We start from the raw sequence: 24,776 nt of genomic DNA, 5'->3' as shown, positions 1-24,776 counted from the left end.
AGATCAGGCATAGAATGTTTTTATTTCACACCTCCATAGCATCAGCAAGGTGAGGAGAGACCTTTAAGATCATGAAGTCCAACCTCATTAACCACTGTAACGTCTATAAACCACTAAACCACATTACCAGATTTAAACACCTCCAAGGATGGCAGCTCTGTTCCAGTGCCTGACCACCCTAACAGTGAAAAACATTTTTCTACTACCTGAATTTCTCGTCTCAGCTTGAAACCAGATACTCTGGTAGCAGGCTGAGGCAGCCAAGAAGCAGCTCAAGCGCTGTGAGATGACTTCCCAATGCTCTGGGGGATGCCGGGCGGTGTCGCACCGGCCGCTCGCACACAGCCCGCCGAGGTGCAGGGCCCGCGGGTCCCGGCCCCGGGCCAGGGCACAGGGCAGGTGTCGGTGCCGGCGGCCCCGGGCACGGGGCAGGTGTGGGTGCCGGCAGGCCCCGGTCCCCGGGCAGGTGTGGGTGCCGGCGGGCCCCGGTCCCCGGGCACGGGCAGGTGTGGGTGCCGGCGGTCCCCGGGCACAGGGCAGGTGTGGGTGCCGGCGGTCCCCGGGCACGGGCAGGTGTGGGTGCCGGCGGTCCCCGGGCACGGGCAGGTGTGGGTGCCGGCGGTCCCCGGGCACGGGCAGGTGTGGGTGCCGGCGGTCCCCGGGCACGGGCAGGTGTGGGTGCCGGCGGTCCCCGGGCACGGGCAGGTGTGGGTGCCGGCGGGCCCCGGTCCCCGGTCCCCGGGCAGGTGTGGGTGCCGGCGGGCCCCGGTCCCCGGGCACAGGGCAGGTGTGGGTGCCGGCGGGCCCCGGTCCCCGGGCACGGGGCAGGTGTCGGTGCCGGCGGGCCCCGGTCCCCGGGCACGGGGCAGGTGTGGGTGCCGGCGGGCCCCGGGCACAGGGCAGGTGCGGGTGCCGGCGGGCCCCGGTCCCCGGGCACAGGGCAGGTGCGGGTGCCGGCGGGCCCCGGTCCCCGGGCACGGGGCAGGTGCGGGTGCCGGCGGGCCCCGGTCCCCGGGCACGGGGCAGGTGTGGGTGCCGGCGGGCCCCGGTCCCCGGGCACGGGGCAGGTGTGGGTGCCGGCGGGCCCCGGTCCCCGGGCACGGGCAGGTGTGGGTGCCGGCGGGCCCCGGTCCCCGGGCACGGGCAGGTGCGGGGGCCGGCAGCGCCGGCGGGAGGAGGAGCCGGGCCCGGCCCCCGGAGGGGCGGCGCTGGTCGGCCCGGCCGCCCTCCGGAAGCGGCGCGGGGGACGCGCGGGGGACGGGCGGTGCGGCGGCCGTGGGTGAGTGAGGGAGGGGAGTAAGGGGCCGGGGGTCACCGTGCCTGCGGGGCTGGCTCGGACACAGCCCGGGGCCGCCTCAGCTGCCAGCATCCTCCTGGAGCTGTCGGGCTCCTGGTTCGGGGGCTGTGTGGCTGTTCCTGGCCACCGCCACAGCCCCGGCCCTCCCCGCCAAGGAAGGTGCTGCTCCTGAGCGCCATTTGCTTAAGGTTTTTATCCTAAATTTATCCAGCAGCACCTCGGGGGATATTTTCAGGTGTCGGTTCGCACCTGTTTTCCTTGGTTATGCGATGGCATTTCATTCCTGCCTGGACGGTGGCTGGTTGGTACTTGCGTCACGTACAGGAGTAATTGTAAGTGTACAAGAGTAGTAAAGTAATTTTTAAATTAAGTTTTAATATCTAGCGACCCTTTGAGGTCAAGAAACAGTCACAGTTAGATAGTGAAAACTACTAATGTCTTGGGTGGTTCTTCCCTGAAGAAAATCTAAGAACTGTACAAGCTAAAAATACAGCTTTTATCTAAGGAACAAGCCCTGCAAAAGGCTCTGAGTCTGCAGATCCGTTGCTGATCATGGTCTTAATTAACTGGGGCAAAGGCTGTTTTACTCAATTCTTGTAAGTATTTCTAAAACATGATGTGGTGAAAGGTTATGTTTACTGGCATTTGTTTCTCATGGGAGCTGTACAGTGGACCTAATTAAGTAACATGCCAGACAGAAATCAAGCAGCTGAAAATAAAATTAGCCTGTTAAATTTGGGAGTGCCATTCACCTTACATGTTACTTTCTTTGTTTCTTAAGTTTGTACTTTGGCATTGCTGTCTCTTGCAGGGAAGACTGACTCCTCACCTTGGTAGGGTTACAAAGCCTGGGTAACTTACAAATGCTCTTCACAGGGAACAACCTGGAAGTCTTCAAATTATAGATCCATCTATTCCATTTCATCTGTAGTTATATAGTACTGCTGCAGTGGAGCATGTGGTACGCAAGGGAAGTGCAAAAATGAAACAGTAAAATGCTTTAAAAATGCAGCCAGGAGACACTTTTCTCTGAGGGAGAAAAATAGATTACTTTTAAGAACTAATCAAGCATGTCTTATGTTTGATGATTTTAAAGTTTACTATTAAAAACTTCATTTCAGTAGTGCAAGAAAATACATCAACTTTTATGGCACTTCTATGGGTATTTGAGGACTGTAGGGCTCAGTTTCATTTGGCCATACTCAGAAGAGACAGTGAAATAGTTCTGTACTCTGCTGAACACATGTTATTGTTGTAGTACATAGAATTAGCAGATTCCAGTGAATAATGTTTTATAGCTGTGTTTCAGACTGCACTTAAACAATAGTTTTGGATGAGTTGAGAAGCAGTTGAGATCACTGTGGTAACTGACAGATGTTATTTATGATGCTTCATTTGTGAATGCGAAATACATAACAAATGGCTTCCTTTTTCAAAGCCTGCTACTGGGAATTCTTAAGGGCAAAATAGTTTTATGCCAAGTTGTGAACTGATTGCTTCTAATCAACCAAATCATGGTAGAACCCTATGGAAAGAACATACACAATCTATCATGTTTATGTCTCCTGAAAGTCCCTCTAAATGCTACCTTATACTGGCGTGTATCCACTCAGACTTTTAACTGATCCTTCAAATGAGCAAAACAACACACTGTGCTGTCTAACAGAGTACTGTAGCACAGAACAAGAATGTTAGTTACTTTAATGTCATTTCCAAATTAGCGGTGCCATTTGGAGCAGAACGCTTAATTACAGGATGTTTGTGGTTCTTGTCAAGCTGGTTTGTGTGTATTAGGCATCAGTTGGGCAGCAAACTAGAAACATTACAGAAATAGGAGATTGTTGCTATCATGTCATCCTTGGTTACTGTTGTCTTGTTGACTAGGAATAAGCAAATTAGAGTTTATAAAAGCTCATTATCCAGAGAGCAGTCTGCACTGTCTCCATCCTAGAGCACAGGATTTCTCCCCCCTTTCTGCAGACCTTGCCATGTTGCATAGTGTGTATATTCTGGCTTGTATTCTCCTCAAAAAGAAAATCAGAAAGCAAGTGCTGTACCACAACACTTTGCCTTTTCTATTTGAGCTCTTTAAACTATGGCACCTTCTGCATCTCTAAGGATGGTTCTGAAGACACATTTTCTGCAGAAATGGAGTTTGAAAATCAGCTTTTGATCTAGCTTTGGACTTGCTGTAGGATCAAGTTGCAAGTGGAAGTCAGTGCTGGCCTAAACTTTTTCACCTTCTCCTCTCCTTGGTCTGTGGGGACTCAGTTGTGTGAGGAGGAGGCTGAGTTGAGTACACGTGCTTTGCAGCTCCAGCTCTGTGCAATGTGCTCCTCTCATCCCCGTGGTTGCAGCAGCAGCTTTTATGTGAGTATGGGCTCGAGAGAATGGCACCTGCATAAAGACTTTTATTGAATGTTTATGTACTTACAGTATCTATGACAGCCCTTCAGGTTTTTTTTTTCCTCTTAGTGTTTTGTTAATTATTGTAAATTTCAGAATATCCAAAATTGAGTCTGACTTACAGTGTGCTTCTGTTTAAGAATTTAAGGGTAATATCCACAACAGGTGTTTCAAGTGCAATGCAGCTTTAATCAAAGAAGGTACCAAAATACATTGCTTGCCTCCTTTGCCAGTTAAGTGTTGCTGCTATTTTAAGGGGTAGCTCTGTTTTATCTGCCTTAAACACTTCTGTCTAAAAGAAAATAAAATTATGCTTGTCTCAAGGCTGGCAGGTGGAGCCTGAGATAAAAAAGGCTGGTTTGATATTTGGGGTTAATAAAAGCATAAATGTAACTTAAAGAACTGTAATAACATCAAGCAAGGTTGATGGGATGACAAAAAGCATTCTGTCATAGCAGTAGTACCTAATAATAATGACTGGGGATTCTAGAAAGGTACTGAATTGTTCAAAATATTTGTCCTTCTAGATACTTGTGATGAGTATTGCAAACTTATTTTGCCGCTGTTTTCTGACTGGCAGGTTTTGTTTCATCTTTATGCTGGCCAGTAACTTTGCATGAACAGCTGGACCTACTTGATTATTTGAAGGGAACCCAATAAATCAGCTAATGGAACCTGAAACCAGTTTATTAAAATAGTGGTCTTATGAGTGATTAATTGCAAACAGTTTTCTATCAAGTAATCCATTTAATTATCTGGCAAGGCACCTAGCAGCCATATCTCCATAGTCAGCAAGAGTACTCAGTGACAGCTGTCATTAAAATTGTATTTTATATCCCTGCTTTCACCAACGGAGCTTCTTTGCACTTTGCCAAAAAAAAAAAAAAAGTGTTTAGGATTCCCTGCCATACTCACAGTAGTGCTGTAGATGGGAACCTCTAAACCCGTAGATTTGAAGGTGATTTCTTCTGAGCTGTGAGTGTTGTTTCTGAAATAGTCTGTGTGTAGAAGATCCAAGTCTTCCAGTACTGGCAGTTCAAGTTCAGTATGATTGCAGTCAACTGAAAATTCAGCAATAAAGTCTGAGAAGGGGCATAACACCTTCTCAGAAGTGGTTAGATTTTTTCTATGAAGCTGGCTGTGGGTTTTTTTAAAGACCTGGCTTGTCAATCAGTTATCCAAAATTCAAGGCTACATCTTAATTTTATGATGAATTTCTAAGGCAGTTATTTTGGGATTGACTTGATAGAGGCAAAGAAAGCCAACAGTATGTTATTGTGCAACCTGTTAAACACAAAAGTTGGATAGCTCTGCTATTGCTGCTCTTAGCTCACAAGATTGAGTCAACTTGGGAGGGAAATTCCTTTTGTCAGCGAACAGAATTTAAAATACTTTGAGGCATATTTATATATATACAGACACACACGCTCCTTTGCACTAATTTTCTTGTCAAGCATGTCAGAAGTGTTGCACCTCTTACTGAGTTATTTCATGTCCTGCAGCAGAAGAGTCCCTTTGCAGGATGTTGGGTTGCAAGACTGAACTTGTGCTATGACAACAGCAGGCTGGTTTTAGTGCTGAACTGTGACGTAAGAGGAGCCAGCAGCTAGGGGCAAGCTGTTAATTTGAGAAAAAATCAGTATAAATGCTGCACTTGCAGCTCTGTTTTTGGTAATGTGAATGTAGTCAAGATGATCCATTTCCTGATATCTCTTATGACAAATAATGTAGCAATCAAAGAGCAAGAAAGATGCTTTCTACATGTCTTGAAAGTACGGTTAAAAATCCTGGGTTTTATGCAGATGTTTTTTCAGTCATTGGGTGGCTCAGATGGCCTTAGAGTTGTGGTGTTGAATTCTGCCTCCCTCTCCCCTTGACTTACCTTGAAAGTCCTTGCATGGCAAAAGTTCTCAGTAACAATAAAAAATGGTTGTGTGTGGCAACATTGGATGGTGGCATTCTGATAATTGTTTGAGCAGCCACAAAAAGTAAAGATCAGACTGCAGTTTTATTACTAGAAAATGCTAATTGGACAACACAAAGTATTTGAAAGCTGTTTTGTTGCTTTGAAATGGAAAGCCCATTTGTCATTCCATCTGCATGGCCAGAATTTTAAATATAGCACAAGTGCTGGAAACTCCTCATCAAAATGTAAACTCTGGACACAAAATGTCCATTGTATTTCTTTTTGTACCAGACCTTTTACCCAATGAAAACAATAATAATTTCTCCTGTACCTTGATAGTAGCTTGGCTTAAGTTATACTTTATTTGCAGGTCTGTGAGTGTCTTTAATGAGGCTTTTTCTGTCTTCTTCAACAGTTTGAGTCTTATTTTCCCTTTTCTTCTAAAAGAAGCATTTTGCCTTCCTTAAGAGAGGGGGAAAAATAAAGGTGCTTTTTGGTAATGAGCAGAAAATTGCATGACAGTGTTTTTTTCATGTATTGCTAGCACTCTAGACTTTGTCAATATTTTCCTGATGCAGGTTTTTTCCCTAAAAATCTGAACTAGCCAGGCATAACTTTGAAAGAACTACTGTAAGAATTTGGTTAGTAAATCATTCTTTAGAACTACTGTGTTTTGGTATTTGTATTTTATTTAAGTATTTGTATGGTGAGCTATTAGTCAGTACATTGCAATCCTTAAGCTCCAGCACAGCAGCAAGTTTCTCTTTTTATAATTTGCAGTGTAATAGATAATCTTTATTACCATTTTAGGCTATTACAGAATGACCTTGCATTGAGCCTTTGTGGAAGAAACAAGATTTATACATCAGTTCTTCAATGTGCATCCTTCTATTCAAATTTGACCCACGGCCAGTTTCAAAAAATGCATACAGGTAAGATGGTTGTAGTTAAAACAGGCTTGCTTCTGTAATGTTTTACACAATTCCTTTTTGTAGCCAGTGCGTGAATTACAAACTCAAATCAGTATTATGTGTTCAAATGTGCTTTTGTAGTGTTTAACTTCATGGCTTTCCCCATTGGAGGAGTTACTGTAGCCTTTTTAGAATCCTTTGGTTTTAGACTATATCTGAAGTCTTGGCCTTTGTAATCATGGACCTTTTGCTGGTGATCTCTCGTGCTATGTAAGTCCTTTAAATATTGTACTCCAGTGTTTGGAAGTCCTGCCTTCTACTCTATTATTTAAACTAAGGGGAATCTTGTTTGTTGGGCATCACAGTTGTAGCTGTCTCCTGCTTTCAGTGTGGTAGATAGATTTAAGGCTTCCAGTTTGCAACCCAGGAACTTCTAAGAAGTGTCCTAGCCTTTCCCCTCCCCAAAATCTGCTTGCAATTAAAACTGTGGGCAGTAAACTAAGTCATGTGTATGAAATCTTTAGCCAAAAACTAAAGAAAAAATAAGCTTGCAGGCTTCTAGGTCAGTTTATAAGAATGTCTCAATGTCATACAATGAGTTTCCAAAGTATTAAACATTCTCCCTCATTGTAGCCTGTCCTTTTTAAATTTCATATCCAACATCAGTATCTTTGAGTACACTGAGCATGTAATAAAAAGACAGCAAGCACTTCAGGCCGTAAACAGACTAGGAAGGTTTATTGCTGTGTTTATATATACTCTATAGGTTCCATATTACCTTGTAGGGTACAAGTATTGGTATTCATCCAGAAACCATCAGTCAGTCTGCTGAGTAAATCACTGTGCCTTTCACTGACTTGTTTTCTTGTCCTCTTGTATTAAGAAGCGGATGCCATTCTATAGAAAGAGAGGAAACGAGAATGGAAATCTCAACTGTCCAGAGTGCATTCCTCTCTGCGTCTGGAGCTTGACTAAAAAGGGATTTTGTTTCTGATGTGACTGGTGCTGAATTAATATATCCATTTATTTGGTCTGACTTTCTTTGTGTTGGTAGTTAGCAAAAGACAGATTCATCAATTTTATGCCTCTTGGGAAAATCCTTTGGATGTAAACTGCAGTTGCTTGCCAAGTGAACTTTCTGCTATGATCAATATTTAAATGTAGAACTTAGCGTAGTTTGCTTGCTATAAAAAAATTGCATTAAGATTGAAATTATTAATTTATATCAGAAAACAACTTGCTGTCATTATCAGAATAGGACAGTGCTTTTGAGATGTTTGGCCTAAATTCAGGAGTATGTAATTGTATTTAACTTTCTCTATATCTTTTGTTAAGCAGTGCCCTGCTCTATACCTGAGGTAAATCACTCTGAGCTACCTGTTAGGGTGATAAATGCCAGGCCACAGTGTTCTTGGTGTCAGCTTTTAACAGCAGATACATAGCTTTAGTCCTTTTTTTCCTTTAACACCAGCCCTCTTAATTCCAAGCAGTGTTATAGCCATTGGACCAAGTGAGCCATCTCTCTACAAGTTCTTGCTAAGGGTGATTTTTCTTGACAGTTCAAGCATCACTGTGCTGTAGCTCTGTTTATTTCATGGTGAGGTCTTGGAACAGTTTTCCCAACCAAAAGAGGATTCCTGTACCTGCAGTCACTAATCTCTTTGTCCATCACGAAGCAGGCAATTAAACTTTCCTTACTGTTCTCTGCTTTGCACTTCTAACTGAAAGAAAGTGTCAGTAATAGGCATTCAAAGTTGGAAAGACAAACAGCTTGTCATTGACTGAGTTTACTGGCTAGGAGAAAATGGCCAAGCTAAAACATGTTCTCTGTAACACTTGGGAGAATTTTCCATCCAGGTAGACTCTGGCTTCTAGAGCAATATATTGGTCAATTTTCTTGAGCACCTAATTAAGCAAAGAGTCGCCCTTGTGACACACTAACAGATCCATCTGCCGGTATGTTTACAACTGGTTCTGTTTTCCCTCCTGGGGCCTATTTGTGGTAAAGTTTAGTGCAGTGTAACAAGCACTTTACTGTAGTCCATTATTATTGTCAGAGGTAATATGCTGCCTTTACATCTTTCTGAATAGTACTGTGTGCATCTTACAAATAAATTAATGTTTCAAGCTTCAAAGCTATAATCACAGGCTCTTTTCTGGAGCTGAATTGCATTGTAGGAAATCACTTTAATGGAATGATTTCTCATGTTTTCATTTCTCTCAATATTAAAATAAATCTTAATATGTAAACCCTAATACAGTCGAATTATTTCAGCTATAAAAATAGCTGAATAGGCTTTTTGCAATTTATTAGAAGATGGGGGTCACTTAATATTGCTCCTTTTCACTATAATTATGTTTCATAAATGACAAAATAAATATGTGCTTATTATTATGCTTTTGTATACTAGGCTCGTGCTAAATTTAGAGGTCTGCGTTAAACTTGAGATGGGGAATATTCAGTCACACAAAAAAGACTTTGCTTATTTTTAGTAGTTAGATACTATAAACAAATAGTAACGAAGTTTCGTGTAATAGAAACGATGTAGTTTCATGTCAAGAATTATTGAAGGCAAAGTATAATTGAAGCTTCAAGAGATAAGAAGTGCACTTCAGGCAAACTATTTTTTAACAGTGGAGATACTCATTTAAATAAAAATCTGTGAAAGGAGGCTGCATCCTGTTAATGGAGCATATTGAAGTAAGATGACAGAAATATAGTAAACCAGCAGAAAGCCTATAGCTCAAAGACTAAAATCAGCTAGAAGAGGAGAAATTATGTAAGTTTGAAAGGAACAATATTATATTTACATTGGAATGATAAAAAAGTACATACAGTTTTCTTTCCAACAGATGTTATCTTTGTTGGGCAAAATACTAAGCACTTACCTCACAGAAAGGATGCCATTGAAGTGTCAGGTTTTTCTAGTTTCTCTATGGTTGATTATGATTCTTTTTCTGTAGTATTTCTAAAGTGCAACTTGTACCTTGCAGTCCTCTTTTAAAATACTGTATTAGGGAAGAGATGAATTTGCAGGAAAGTTCAGAAAACTGCAGAAAATGTAAGTACATCTGAATGCCAAACAAAGTAATGAGATGTCATTGGAATTGATTCTCGTGTGTTGTGGCTAAAAATTAGAATTAAATTTGTATGGTCTCTCTTCAGTTTCCAGTAGCAAACTTGTCTTCTGCTGTGCAGCTGTAATTGAGATGCAGCTGGTAAGAGGAACTGACAGTGAAGAAGATAACTGAGCTTATGGAAAACTGGTTAAGAAAATCTGCAGGTTTTTGAAAGATAGCATTTCATTAAAATTAAATGAAGCACCATAACTGGAGAGAAGGGGGAACGTTCACTGTCTCACAGTTGAAATAAAGGCAAGTCATGTTGTGGGTACTAATGAGCAGGACTTTGGGAGCTGCACTGGAGCTGTGCAGGTCTGTCTGCAGTCACCTGCTGCCCTGAGCCTCCACACAGGGCTTGCCTGGTTCACAGTTGTCTTTTACCTTTACTTGGATCAGCCAAATGCAGTACCCGCTCCTCAGGTGAGGATGTTCTACCAATGAAAAACACTTAAAAATAATTTCAAAATACTTGAAATTATAATTTCAAATTTGAAATATAATTTCAAAGTAATAATAATTTTCTTTCATTTAGCTGTAACTTTGTGCTGAGGAATCTTAAGGTTGTTTATGCAATCTTAATTCAGTGTCTTCTATTGTAAGAATTGTTTTTTGAAAACACCAGTTGCCTCATTCACTCACCAAGATGGACTTGCTGAGTGTCTCAGGACAGTGAGAGAGAAGGCTACTGTCAGATGTCAGTTGAACTTTACACTGAGTGATAAAGGTGAGATGGGAGATAAAGAATAGTTTCATGCTTGAAATGAGTTAATGCTCTGGAAAAAATTGGATTCTGCTCCTTGCCTGTACTGTGAAGTTCCAATTTGTAAGTAATAGTGTCTTTTTTCCTCTTGTGTTCTACAGGCTTATTCTAGCAGCTAATAGGGATGAATTTTACCACAGACCATCCAAATCAGCCGAGTTTTGGGACAGCAGCAATGAGATCCTTAGTGGTATGTATGTCTTGCTGTTTTGAGTAGTTTCTATATGATTTATAAGGGAATCATGGCCTGTTTTTTTTCATTATTAGGGTGATAGTGTTGCCTTTCTAATAAGAAATTTTCTTCTTCCTTATATATCTAAGGAAAACATGTTGTAAATTTGAAACATTTTTTCATGTACTTAATAACCTAACTCTTACTTATTCCATTAGGTCTGGATATGGAGGAGGGAAAAGAAGGAGGGACATGGCTGGGAATCAGTAAGAAAGGCAAGATGGCAGCCCTGACAAACTACATGCAGCCAAAGATTGATAAAAATGCAAAAGGAAGAGGTATGGAGGAGTTGAAATAAAAAACAAAAAAGGAAGTAGACAAACGAGCCCTGATGTTCCAATAAAATAATGATGATTACAATATTAATTTTCTTAACACAGCTTTATGGACAAAAAGAATGTTTATGTGCTGTAAACAAAATTTTTTAACTGATGAGTTTGAGTACATATGTGAGGAACTTGACTTGGATAATGATTTCTTGATCGAGCAGGCATAAGTAAAACAAGATGTGGTGCCTAGAGCCTGAAGTCACATTCATACAATCTATGCAGCAGCACCATCTCCTCTGGAAAGTAATTCTAATTAACAGGCAGAAAAATTAACCAAGCATTGAGCTAGTTTTACACTATAGTAGACGTCTTAAAGTGTATATTCATATTCAAACACCTTTGTCAGGGAATGCAACTTGGATTATGCTGGAGGTAGCCTAAAAGATTCTTCTTCCCCATTGATAAGTCAGAGGAGGAGAAATAATAGAATAAACCCTCTTTCAAAGGGGATGCTCAAAACAGCACATCTGTGGGGTTTTAAAAAGTAAAAATAGATGTGTTTGTCATATGGTACTGGATTGGGAATATATTGCAGTGACAAAACATGTTATACAGAGACACAAGTGAACCATGTCATTTGTATGTAATTCTAGGGTCATATATCAGGGAAGTGAAGCAAGACAAGAAAGAATTTGTAAGGTGGGGGGAGCAGAAAGATGCATCCAGTCCAGAATAGTTAGTAAATGTGAATTCTTAGAATTTTTGACCAAGAGCTTTTGACTGAGTTCTTCAGAGTAAAAGTCAGGCTCTTAATGTGAACAGTGATGTAGGACTTATAAAGGATGGTTTATTATTTAGGTTGATTTTGTGGTTTGGGGTTTTCTTCCACTGTTACAGCCTGTTTGCAACAGGAATCTTTATCTTTCTGTTTATTTTACCAGGCCTGTCAGAATAGTGAGCACACATACAAGTTGCTCTATGTACTTCTCTTTCTTAGGTGCTCTTGTAACAAACTTCTTGACTGCAGATCTGGACTGCTACTCTTACTTGAAGAAAGTTTCAGTAGAGGGACATCTTTACAATGGATTTAATTTATTAGCAGCTGACTTGAAGTAAGTCTATAAAATATCACAGTTCAAATGTCAGAGGGAGAAAGATAATAACAATGCTGTACGTACAAGTCAGAGCACCGAAGTGTAACAACACAAAGCCTCTCACAAACTAAAGTTAGAGCTCCTGTTTTTTGCTAATTGGCATGCAAGGCCCTAATTTTATTGTAGTCTTCCTTTCCTTTGTTATTGGTTATCTTTCAAACACTGGAGGGCTATCTTGTATTCTAACCATTGCTTCCCAAAAAACTTCTTGCAACTCCCTGATAGGCTGTAGCCAGACTTTACCCTGGAGGCTCTGGGGTTTGTATTTTGAGAAGACAAAACCTTGGCTCATAATTTCTCAGACACCTTTTTTTCTCTGAGAGTTGACGTGCTGCAGCAGGATTAGAACAGCTGAAAGCTTTCAAGCTATTATTCCTGTCAGAGTGTCTGTGTCATTAATCTTTCATGAAACATTAAAAATCAGCACAAGACAAGTAAACATTAACTTAAACTTTCTGTAGCCGAGAAAGGATGTTGGATACTTGATTATAATCAGTGAGATTAGCACAATCCTTTCTACTGCTTGTGCATGTGTCTGTGCACAAGTACATCTGCTACTTTGCCTTTGCATTCTGCCTGATGAAGAAGAATGGAAATCCATGGCTAAGGCACCTCCAGGCCTGTGTCAGTTCCCAGCTGGATGCACACTGCATGACTGGGAGCACATCTAAACTGCCAGGAGCACACTGCTGCTTTGGCACACTTGGTGCAGAAGCATTAATTTTATTAGACAACCTGATGGTGCACTCAGCTTTTCTGCATGCTTCTGGGAATACACTTAAAGCAGAAGGCCAGAGTGTTTACTGTTTTCAGTGGAAATAATTTCTAGCACCCTCTCACTAACTGACCTTGTATTTACATTTTTCACTTTCTGTATTAGACCACCTTCAGGTGATGGCTCAGACTTACCAGTCGGTTCTGTGAAGATACCATGAGTGTATTTCTGCTTGGTGTGCCTGCTTAGAAATAAATATATAGGTTATGTTTCCAGAAATTCAACCCAGAAGATGGCCAGGCAGTTGGAGGGTTTGATGCTTTTTGGTCTTTTTACACTCTACTTTATGAAGTTCATATTCTCACTAGAGACTTCCCAAAATTTTTCAGTTGCATAAATGAATTTTTACCATGGTCAGAGAATTAGACTTTTTGAGCTTTCTGCTGTATGTTGCTGCCTGGCTAGATTGAATAAATTGGAAGGCTATCTTTCCCTAAAAAGGCAATAGAAGAAATAGGTGTTGTCAAGCAAGCATCATACTCAAGGTGTGACCTAGCAAGCAGTAAGTTTGAGTTTCTTCCTTTTAATGCAGGAAAAGAGAATAATCATAATGGCTGCTAGTATGATGATATCAAAGTAGGTTTGATTGATTTTATTTAAGGCAATCATTCCTGTGTTGGGTTTGTTTGTTTATTCATTCATGCTGGGCTGATAGAGAGTTGTATGCTCAATTGAATAGTCTTTCAGTGGTGATACAGGTCATAATTCCTTGTTGAGTATCACTCTGAAAGCTGTGTGTGTTGATTAACTTCTCCGTTTTGACATGTCCTTCGCCTTGGATACTCTGATGAAATGAAATTCTTGGCAAGCTAATGATGCAGAGCAATTTCAATAATATTTGTAAACTTGTCATTTTAGGAAATTAGAATTACTCCAAAGAGAAATGTGGTATATAAAAGGGAGATACTTCTCTGTGTAAATAGAAAATGGTGTTGTAGTTGATGCTATTTTGTTGGGCCACATTAGTGTTCAAAACAAAGATTGAGGACTATTTTTAATGTGTTCTTCCATTGTGTAACAAATAGTGATTGGCTGTGTTAGAGTGTGTGAAATGGAGGGGAAACTCAGATTGAAAGTGTAAATGAAGCACTGGTGGAAAGGGGTGTACCTGAGCACATGTTTCTGCTGAATGTAAGCAGCATATTTAGAGAGATGTACAATGTTTGAATCTTCAGGTACACATTTCAGAAAAAGAAATTTTATCTTCTCTCGATATGACTATGATGACAGTATGCTAGATGACAGGTGCAGTACTACAAGAAGGGGAGGAGGAAAAACTGTACAGGTTGTGAAATCTCATTGTTTATTTCCACAGCTTGGTGTGACTCTTATTTTTAATATGCATGGGTTTTGACACTTTCAGTGTAATAATCTCTTTACTCTGTGACATCTTTTTATATCAGTTTAAACACTATTGATTTGTTGTTTTAACGAAATTACTTAGTACTTTTATTTTTCTGATTTTTCAGTTTATCATCTTTGGTGTACCTGCTGAGTATGAGAGTCATGAATATTTATTCAGTTATGCTAAACATACTTTTATGTTGAATTATAGCATGTGGCAAACAGTGTCTGTTTGGAATCTTGTGCAGCTGCAAAATTGGCTTCCAGGAAGGCAGTCTTTCCACTCCTCTCATTTTGACTATCTGTAGGTCTGATTAGAAAGGAACAAGGTTATCAGAGGCTGGACTGTTCTGTAAAGTAAATACCTGTTCAATATTCAAAGGGGTTTTCCTTCTTTCTGCATTTGTGATAATACCTGAAGGCAGTGAGCTGCTTTTGTTGATGATCAGGGCAGCATTTCTGTCCTGGGGAAAACCTGTGTTCAACAAATCTACTGCTACACCTACTTAGGTTTTCATGGGTACCTCAAACTTGTGTCAAGGCTGTTGTGGCAGCATCTCACTTGTGTTCCTTACTGCCAAGTGTGTAATACAGACTGCCCTGAAGGACAAATTGGCAGCTTCTTGTCACCCACCGAGCAAGTGTAGTCTCTGACAGGCTGTCAGCTAGAACCTATATAGTTTATGTGCAATAAGATCCCTGTGTAACAGGAGTGAATCACTTTCTCCATGATGAATAGATAAATTGTGCCTCACAAACAAGTCAGCTGGCGGGGATTGCAGAAAATTGCCTTTTGGGTGAGCTTGTCTGCTCTCCTCTGTCATAGCCAGTTTTCAGTCCCTGCAGGGAAAATGTACTGAACTATACCATCACCTGCAGGCTCTCATTCAGCATGGTTACCGTGACCTGGCTGGGTGGGAAGGATTTGATTGCTCTCCAGAGACTGGATTTAGGTGCCTTTTCAAAGTGAGATAGGGTCAGAGTGCTGGTGTGAAAAGAACATGGATGGTCAAGTCCCTGGGATTGCTCTGTAAGCTCATTCCTTTTTCTTCTCATGCATTGTCTTAATTCAGTATCACCTTTTGCAGAGTATACCTGTCTTGATTCTTGTGGCTCCCTTATGAAAATGAGGTTATTTCTGCTTAGATTTTCAGTCACTTCCAGTGGATGGATGGACAGTCCAATGTCAAAAGAAAGAAAAATGCTTCTGAAAAACTTCTTTTATCTCTTTCCTCTGCTGTGAGCTTCTGCCTGGCCCAAAATACTAGGACAGTGCCAAAGAAATGTTTAGACTCTAACAACAAAATCAGAGTCTGTTTTAAGGCAGACTTTGTATGCTGTGAGTATCTGGCAGAATTCTTTTCATTGTTTTATTTGACGGTAGGTGGTACATGTTTGGGCTTTATAGTTGGTGGTGTTTGCTTGTTTATTTTTAGCTTCAGAACAGAGTTATCCGATTAGCTCATGAACTGAAGAAAAGAAAATTAATCTGTGAACCATACTACTTATTGGAAACTATTGTATAGCATTTCAGTGTTGCTACCAGTTTCATCTTTTGTCCTTGCACAAAAAATACATGCACAGATTATTCTTAAAACAATCCAATGTCCTTGTCGGTAGCAGAGTAGAGCTCAGTGCTCAGGGGAGTGATCACTTGGTGATAACCACTCTGTGCAGTTTTACTGCCTCACTCCTTTTTTCCTTCTTCTTTCATTCTGAGTTTTTGTTGGACATGACTTGGAGCCACCTTGAAACTGAAGCAGGGCAGGAGTGCAGAAGGACATTGCTGATGTTTCATCAGCATTAAGAAGTGATTGTGGCAAACTTTGTATCGCTTTCATGTTGCTGTGAAGCTTCTATTGCTACTGATATTTGTGCTGCCTAGAATATTTCCTAGAGCATTTATTATTGCTTACATTTCTTTGACAGAATGATGTATCTAAGAGCATAATTTTAGTTTCTTTCTGCTGTCAGCTATGGCTGGGATTTAAAAATATGTCTGTTGGGTCCTATTGTCATCACTTTAATTACGCCTTTATTACTTCTGCAGTGAAATTGGTATCTATACCTGTAAGGCTGGGAGGGAAGAGAATCTTGAGTACAGGCCAGGGTTTTGAGGCTATTGCTGCGATTGAGCTTACAGTGATTTTTTTTTCATCTTGGCTTCTGCTTTGATGTTCAGTACTGAGTACCTGTAAACAGTGGGAAGGGAATAGGCAGAGCCAAATGATAAAAAGAGTAGCTGACTGGCACAGTGAACTAAATTTTGAAAGTATCCCCATTTCAGAAGTCTCTTGGGAGGCTTTAGTCTTCCTCTGACAGAAGGCAGCAGCAGTGCTGCAGCGGATGTAAGTGAAAACACTCATCTGGGGGAGTGTGCATGCCATAAAATACGGATGTCCTGAATTAGTGACCCTGCAGTTTGTATGTATTCCCCATCTTCTTGATAAACTCCAGGGGATCTTGTTACTGAATTTGTCAGTGACACAAATCTTGAAAGAGATGCTAGAGGATTATATTCTTTCACGTAAAAAGCCATTCTAAGGGAAGTCAGCAGTGCCAGCTTACTCACCGTGCAGTCTCATCTGTGACAGGCCTTGTCTTACAGCTGTCTTCCAGGGCTTGCTTGGGCCATTTGTCCACCTTTCCATCTAACATTTTCTTGTGAGACTTCAGGTTATAACAATTGCTCTGATCTTTTCACAGACCTTCTACAGCAGGTATTTGAAAAGAGAGTAGTTAATGCGCCAATACAATAGTGTGTGTGATTTCTGATGTCTTAACTTCAGAAACCTAAGGTGGGCTGTTGTCTGTGGAGAGTTCAGGTGGTCAGTAAGTCTTGACATCAGCATAAATAAATCTGAACAAGGATCTTAAGGATGAGAAGAAAAAGGTAAGGAAAATAAGTGTCTTTTAAGCTACTAGAGGAAAGTTCAGAAATACTACACATTTCTTTTAACAGTTGATAAATTGCGAATTGAGTAACTGATGTTATCATAACTGATGTTATGTCTTATAAGATATTTAACAATAAAAATAGTGTACACAATATGTTTGCTATGATTGCTGTCTTCTGCCTCTGCTGAAAAACTTGATAATCTTTCTGTGTGGTATCAGAAAGCTCTTATGGGTTCGGGAGGAGGAAGAGTAGTGCACAGAGACAGGCACTTCTATTTTTGCTTTATGTGGACTTTTTTCATATTCCTCTTCTTGACTCCTCTGACTTCTATAATTAATAAGTTAATATTTCCTTCTTCATTTGGCTGTCTTGCAAAGGACACTGTAGAATGTCTTTCATAATGGCTTTTCAAGAAGAATATAAACAGCTAAATCAAGACTGTTTTGCTTGTTATTAAGGTTTGAGTAGCGGATGCTAAGTTATGCAGAGCAATTTAAGTTCCAGTACATCATTAATGAGATTGCATTCTATATACTCTGATTTGCATCAGAGATACTCCTTTTTGTCTTAGGGAAAAAATGAGGAGTTGGAAATAGCTTCTCTTCTGTACTATGCTTTATGCTACTTAATCCAAATTCAGTCTTAAGTGCAAGTCTTGTGTTTGGGTTTTTATGTTTGTTTTTGTTTTTTGTTTCATTGTTTTTCTTTTTTTCCAATTTGGAAACTCTATCTGCTGTCTAAGGAGCTGGAGCTTGGGAGACAAATTAAAAACTGAACTATGATCAGAATGTGTTTGTTGGTAACTGTGAGTACATAAATCACTGGGGGAAAATACAGAATTAAATCTCATTGCTGTATTCTGGCAAATTAAAAAAAAATGCCAAAGCCCACCAAGTGGAAGTGATCTGAGGAATCACTATTCCATGTCAGCTGAGTGAGGGATGTTGAGAGTGAGCCATCTAATGGCAATCCATTTCCCACAGGACACACAAGGCTTATTGATGACTTTCTTTCTCTTTTTTCCCTTATCAGTTGGTTTGGTGTTTTCTGTTGTCCATATCGGTGTGACTATGTAGGTCTCTGCTGTTTGGATATGCTGATACCATCTCTGTCAGAGTTGTTTGCAATGTTGGAAGCTGTCTCTGAACCTTGTGCAAGACCCTCCCTGTACTCTGTGCACAGGAGAGAGCGAGTGCTGCAGCCAGTGCCTCCAATTAGAGAGAGATTCAGTGACTACAGTGATCTGAAAACAGCCAAGAAATGCACAAAGGACCCAGCTCTGCCCTGCAGCATTGCTGGAAGTGAGCCTGAAATGCACTTCTGCCATCTAAAGTGGCCCACAGCAGTCAGTGGCTTAGAATGCAAGAAGGATTCAAAAGAAGGGATGGGGAAAAGGGTACTTGCTGTGATGGACAGTTCCTTTGTTTTCACATGCTCCCTTCTCCCAAGCAACTGGATCTCCAGTTAATCAAAACCAGGTTTTTGTCACTAAGCCTTGCTACTTCCATGCAGTAAAACCATGAGGTTTTAGTGAATTTTATTGCAGTTATGTTTAAAAATGATAATGCTACTTCCTGATAATGGTGCAGTGTTTTGAGAGGAGGAAAGTAATAAAACACATCAATGTCTGGTATCATAGGAGTAACAGTGGGAGAAGCATCTTAATGTGCTCAAAGATTGCATGAAATTAAAGCATAATCAAATATAGAAGCTGATGGCTTTTCAAGGAGAAATTTGTATTTATATTTTTCAGTACCACCAAAGGAGATGTAATTTGCTACTATGGAAACAGAGGAGAACCAGAACCTGTTTTCCTAAATGCTGGTAGGTTTTCTTCAGAAAGGTCTGAATATTACTTTTTCTTATGTAGCTGTGTATTGTTCTAGTAATTTAGCTACTTGAGCATTGTCTTTTTCTTTGCATTCTTTAAAAGAAAATAATACTAAATGTCCTTGAATTCATATAAGTTTTTCTTAGTAACTTTCAGTAAAGAATAAATAGTTCATTAAAAGTTTCTATCAATGTCAGTGTACCCACCTGCAGTGCAATTAGTGGAATACTGCTTAGGTAACTATGGCAGAAGGACAGAATCTGTCTTGAGACAAACAATTTTCAAAGGGTCTGACCCTAACTCCCCTTACCCAGCAGTTTGAAGGTCACAGTGTGGCAATGCTCCCCCAGGGACAAAGTTGGCTTTAAAAAAAATAAAATCTATCTTATTAGGTGAACCAGTTCAAAAATATTTCAAATCTAGTTCTTTGCTAGCTAGCTACAGAGAACAGTGCTCCAGAAGTCATCATCAGAAAGGCAGTTTAAATGGAACCAGGACACATGGAAGGCTCTGAGCAGTGTAACTGGTTGGTAACAGTTGATGGCAGAGCCTTACTTAGCCAGCTTAGTTTAATGGTCAGAATGTGGCTGCCAGTAAGCAAATTGTTATTGTAGCAATTACAGCATAAATTCTTGGAAACAACTGTTAGATTTTGTACAGCTACAAACATAAAACAGGTTTTAATATAGACTTTTTAAAAATTTTAAATCTGGCCATGTTACAGTGAGAAACGGAGTCACAAATTCTAGGTATCTGCAGACTGTACCAAAGATGGTTCTGGTCTCTGTGCTTAGACAACAGACATGTGTACATGGCTGCCTTTAGGAGGAGAGGATATTTGGTAGTGTCTCTTGTCTGGCTTGTGGTTAGAGGGTGTCTCTAAAGAGAAAGGTCCTTCTTGTCATCCAATCTTGCTTTGCAGTGTTTTTCAAGAGTAAAATCAGGGGCAAAGATAACTTAGGATTATTATCCTTACACTGGACAAGACTAGATAGATTGCAGAAATTATAAAATTCTGTTGTGCCTTCATGGTTTAGCAAACCAGAAATTTAAACTAACTGCTGTAGATACAAGTTAAGAGTCCAACTAAAACCAAGTGCTGAGCATTAGCATGAGGGCAATGCTTAAGCACAGCCCAGCATCAGATGGGAGCCTGCTGTATTCTCCTGTTCAGTAATGGGGCTTGTGTGTTTATGGCACACCTGAAGGTAAAGGTTAGCTGGGGAGCCACTTAGACTTCATTAAAATCTTTTAAAATCTGTAATGACAACTGAAATCACCAGAATGCACTTTCCAATTAAATTGGGCTTTTTTGTGTGTGTATGTGTGTAGGAATATATGGATTGAGTAATTCTTTGTTGGATACACCCTGGAAGAAACTTCAGTATGGGAAGCAGCTTTTCACAGAAGTGGTCAAGAGAAGTCAAGACCTTACCAAAGAAGACTTGGTGAAGGAGCTTCTTACAGTGATGAATAATCAAGAGCCGTAAGAACATGATAGCTGGAATTTACTCAAATACAGTATGACCCATTTTAAAAAATGCATATAGAAACTGTTTTGAAAGAAAAAAGCACTTTTCCTTCATATTAATTGAAAGTAGTGTTCTCACAGAGCCTGACTTTCAACAGTATTGATTTTTAAGAAGGAGATACAATTAAAGCTACTGCAGTTTTAGACCTCATCAGCTGTGCACTGGTTTCTCTGTGTCCTTTTTTTTTTAAGATTGCACTTCTCTTAATAAGGGCAATGAGTGCATGGCTAGGCATGTGCAAGCTGCTTGCTGTGAGATTTTGAAGGCTCACATAGGTTTGGTTACTGCACTTAAAAAAAGCACTTATTTACATAGATCATAAAATGATTTAGATGGGAAGAGACCTTAAAGATCCTCTGGTGCCAACCTGTGTCATGGACAGGGACACTGTCCACTAGCACAGGTTGCTCAGAGACCTATCCAACCTGGCCTTGAACACTTCCAGGGATGGGCACCCGCAGCTTCTCTGAGTAACCTGTGCCAGGGCCTCAGCACCCCTACAGGTGGTGAGCAGGTCTGTGTTAGTAGGTTTTGCTGTGCTGTATTGCTACTCGGAGTGTAGGCAGAGGGTGGAAAAGCAACACTTCAAAGTACAAAGAGCTGCCTTCCTCAAAAGTGCAGTTGTTTCAGGCTAAGTGAGGGAAGGAGATAAGTGTGTGTACAATTCAGTCAAGGAAGTTCCAGTCAAGGAAGTTTCAGTCAAGGTAGTCCCCAAGAGATGAGTTTGAGATGTAAGGAAGTTTCCTGCACTCAAAATTGATGGCACAGTGGACCTGAGCCCATCAGCTGGATGTTCAGCAGGAAAGGCAGTTGATACCACTTCAGTGTGCAGACATGGAGTAGGGTACAGGAGGTGCTGTGGTCTAAATTCATATCATTGCTCACTGTCTGGTAACTTTCATGTTTACCTTGACTTTTATCTGTCTGGGAAGTGATTAGAGTTGAAGCAAAGCTGTTTCTGGTATATAGATTCAATTTTCCAAACTTAACAGCAAATTTTAATGCCAGCATTCATGAATATGGCATTTTTCAGTGGTTCAAAATAAAGTTTTGTATAAGAACTCAGACATCTGAGCAATGAATACTAATTGGGGAGTCTGCTAAGCTGTCTTAATAGCTTTTTTTCATCTGCTATCACATCAAGAGATTTTTTAAAATTTGTTAGATTTTATACTTTTTACTAGTAAAAAGACAAAGGTATAACATACAGTATAATCAAATGATCTTCCCTTAATGTTCAGTAATTCCATTTGATCTCATCTGAAACCACCTGACTATAAAAGGAAAATATTTACTTACAAAAAGCAATATTTAAAACTAAGCCTGTAATCTTTCTGAATCACACTTCAAGATGAAATAATCTTTTCATAATAAATATGAACATGTGGATATGCACTAGCTTTGAACTTTCTCAAAATATCCTTTTTCATATTACTTTATGATCTCTTTGTGTGTGCATATTACAGGAATTTAGTGGGTACAGTGGTTGGTTTAATCACAGAATTCCATTCTTTCCTGATGGGTTTTTGTCTTTTACCCCCTCTCTTCTGCTTCAGCCCTGCCTTTGACTGTGATCTCAGGGATGTCCTGGAACTCCTTCCAGATCAAAATGGATGAATGTGTTAATATTGGAGTTTTTGGGGTTTTTTTAACTACTTTCCTACTTTTTTCCAGTCAATTACCAGACCCTGCAATTGAAGACCAAGGGAAGGACTACATCCGTCCCATACTGAACAAGTATGCAGCTTTATGTGTTCGTTGCCCAGGTTACGGAACAAGGTAAAAAAATTCATAGCCATAAATAGATGTGTACTGCATCAAAGCACATCTCAAATCAAAATTGTGCTATTGTAAGACTAAATTCTATAGTGACTGCTTTAAATTTTTTTTCAGATAATTATCTGGCATAATGCAGTAATGTATTTGCTTGGTCAGTATTTGGGTGTCTGGGATCTGCTGCTGAAGAGCATTTGAAGCTCACACTGTGGTTCATCTTTGATGGAGAGCATGGCACAGCTTTAACTTGTCCCAGATGAGATAATACAGTTCTCCTGCTTCCCCAGTGTAACAGCAGATCTGAGCACATCTAACTTCGATCTTACCAGAGATACTGCAGAACACAATTCTCCTTCCTCCACGAGCAGGAATTGTGTCATCTGCATTGCTAAATCAGAGTTTTCCTTAGACAGTGCATCATAAAATGCATCTGCCATTTTCATACATTAAGAACCTATTGCTCTTGTTCAGAAGAACCTGTATTTCCACTTCTCCCCTAACTCATACTGCTGTTTTTACTGAGGTATTCTCACTCTCTGCTCTGACTGTTCCACCAAAGCTGCAAGAAGAATAGAATAATGCAATGCAAATCTTCATTTAAACTTCAATGGGACAAAATTGCTGGTGAACCCTGCTGCTGGTGGTAGGGAATTGCTGCTCTAAAAGTCTGCCAGTAATTTTGTCAGATTGGTCTGTGGAATGGTCAGTCATAGTATTTCCTCTGTAGAAATGGGAGTGATAAGCAGAGTGCTTACTGCTGTAGGCATTTTAAGTTGGTATTCTGAGAGAGATACTCAGTATTTACAGTGGTTTCTTTAAATATATTAAAAGAACATTTTAAATATAGGATAACGAAGACTTAACATGGTAACAAAGCACCTTGCTCCCCTTTCTTCACAGACTGGAGTTTCAAAGGAAACAGGGATAACTTGGTAGAAATACTGACCTTCTACTGGTGAATTAGCACACATTTCAAGTCTCCCTACTGCTATAATTGTATGCTCACACTTACTTTTCCCTTAGCAACAGGGCTTAGTGAATAGAGGTTGTTAACTGGGCCTCACTTTCTTATGAAGCAATTAAGTGTTGTTTTTTTTTTTATGACTGAACAACTGTGGAGTGACTTGGGAAAGGCCACCAGATCAAGATGGTGCAAAATTCCTACTGTCAGTCATCCCTTTGTGGAAGGGTACTGCAGTGTCCATGGAGAAATAACAGCTTAGCCAAGGCAAAGTGGAATAGATGTACAACTGGCATCTGCTTTTCATGAAAACAAATTTCCTCTTTGGAAGGTTCCTAGAGAGACACCTTGTTCTTGATCATATATCAATGTCCTGTGATAATAATTAACACAATAATATACAATTGGTTTGAAAGAAAGGAATCAAGAGAGTACTATTGATATCACTAATCCTTATGGGTACATGTAGGGTGTGAAGAAAAACTTAGTTTTATGCTACTTCTTTCTGAATGGAGCACTTTGCACTAAGTTTAAGCTTTCACTATACTCTCTGCAATGAGCAGGTTTGTGTGTCAGCTGCTGCAAGTGCAGCAGGGAATCAAAGCAGTGGTGTGACAGACTGAAAATGCCCATTTGAACTTGTCAGTGTCAGGATGATTTCTGCCCTGCTCATGTGTTGATGATGTGCTCAGGAAAAGAAAAAAAAAAAAAAGAGTTAAAACATTTTGGATTGAGGGGTGGCAGCCTGGGAGTTTCTGTGCTGGAGCCCAGGTGTGACCTTGTGCCGTTGCGCTGTTGCAGGACGAACACGGTGGTGCTCATCGATTCCGAGGGATGTGTTACTTTCACCGAGCGCAACATGATCAATGCTGATGTCAACCAGTGGCAAACAAGCACCTATGAATTCAAACTGCACAGTTAACAACTTTCCACATGAATGGTTTGTAATAATAGCAATGAGACAACAAGCCATTAAGCTCTAGTTAATGTTTTGTGCCAGCCTCCACAAACTAAAAATAGCAAGGAAAGCAAAAGTTTAAATAAACTGGTAGCATGCCCTATCAAATTACAAATGCTTTGGAGACAACCAGATGAAGATGCTTTTTTTTACATGAAGTAACAACTTATAATCAGAAATATTTTATTTAATACCACCCTGCTTTCAGGGCAAGGCCATCTTTGTCCAAGACAAAGTCACCGCTTTTTTGTAGATGTGGATGTTTTTAAAGATCTTATAAGTAGAACTTAAACTCGGTTTTAGTTCAAATGGTGGGGAAATACTTGCTGCTTTTATTGTTCTATATGAAGGTTTTACCAAGCTTTGCTTTATCTTCAACATACACTGTTAAGGTTGTACAGCTGATGCCAATGTGCATTAAATGAATGTATGTTATCCTGGTAGTATTAAGTGCTTTAGTCTAATTTAAGCTTCTCAGTGCCATGGTGCAATGTTCTGCCTGGGGAGAGCAGAGAGGGAGGGGGTATTCTTCACATTTGTTTTTCTATAGATAGTATAGCAATAGATCTTACTTCTAAAACTTGATCTGAGAATCAAGGTAGGGAATTTAGTTCAGTCTCAGTTAAATTTTACTGAAAGAAC

General features: G+C 40.4%; 3 protein-coding genes across 4 annotated transcripts in view; 2 read left to right on the top strand and 1 right to left on the bottom strand.

The window, feature by feature from the left end:
• Nucleotides 1-24,776, top strand: part of RANBP1 (RAN binding protein 1) — a 214,404-nt gene that overhangs the window by 144,037 nt on the left and 45,591 nt on the right. The window lies entirely within an intron of this gene.
• LOC137485025 (skin secretory protein xP2-like) lies at nt 221-1,369 on the bottom strand. Its single transcript, XM_068209254.1, has one exon. The coding sequence runs from the start codon at nt 1,367-1,369 to the stop codon at nt 221-223; it is 1,149 nt and encodes a 382-aa protein (XP_068065355.1).
• Nucleotides 1,141-24,236, top strand: TANGO2 (transport and golgi organization 2 homolog). 2 transcript variants are annotated; one of them, XM_068208786.1, is made up of 9 exons: nt 1,141-1,279; nt 6,420-6,541; nt 10,505-10,593; nt 10,794-10,913; nt 11,902-12,016; nt 18,830-18,900; nt 20,240-20,393; nt 22,114-22,218; nt 23,978-24,236. In XM_068208786.1, exons 2-9 carry the CDS (start codon nt 6,486-6,488, stop codon nt 24,096-24,098), a joined length of 831 nt encoding a protein of 276 aa, XP_068064887.1. In that variant the 5' UTR covers nt 1,141-1,279; nt 6,420-6,485; the 3' UTR covers nt 24,099-24,236. The 2 variants fall into 2 exon arrangements, with proteins under 2 accessions (XP_068064887.1, XP_068064888.1); XM_068208787.1 differs by lacking the exon at nt 1,141-1,279 and adding an exon at nt 1,501-1,629.

This window comes from Anomalospiza imberbis, chromosome 18 (genome assembly GCF_031753505.1).
Source record: "Anomalospiza imberbis isolate Cuckoo-Finch-1a 21T00152 chromosome 18, ASM3175350v1, whole genome shotgun sequence".
NCBI classification, from domain to species: Eukaryota; Metazoa; Chordata; class Aves; order Passeriformes; family Viduidae; genus Anomalospiza; species Anomalospiza imberbis.
Note: the sequence above shows the minus strand (reverse complement) of the source record. Positions and strands in the feature narration are given on the sequence as shown.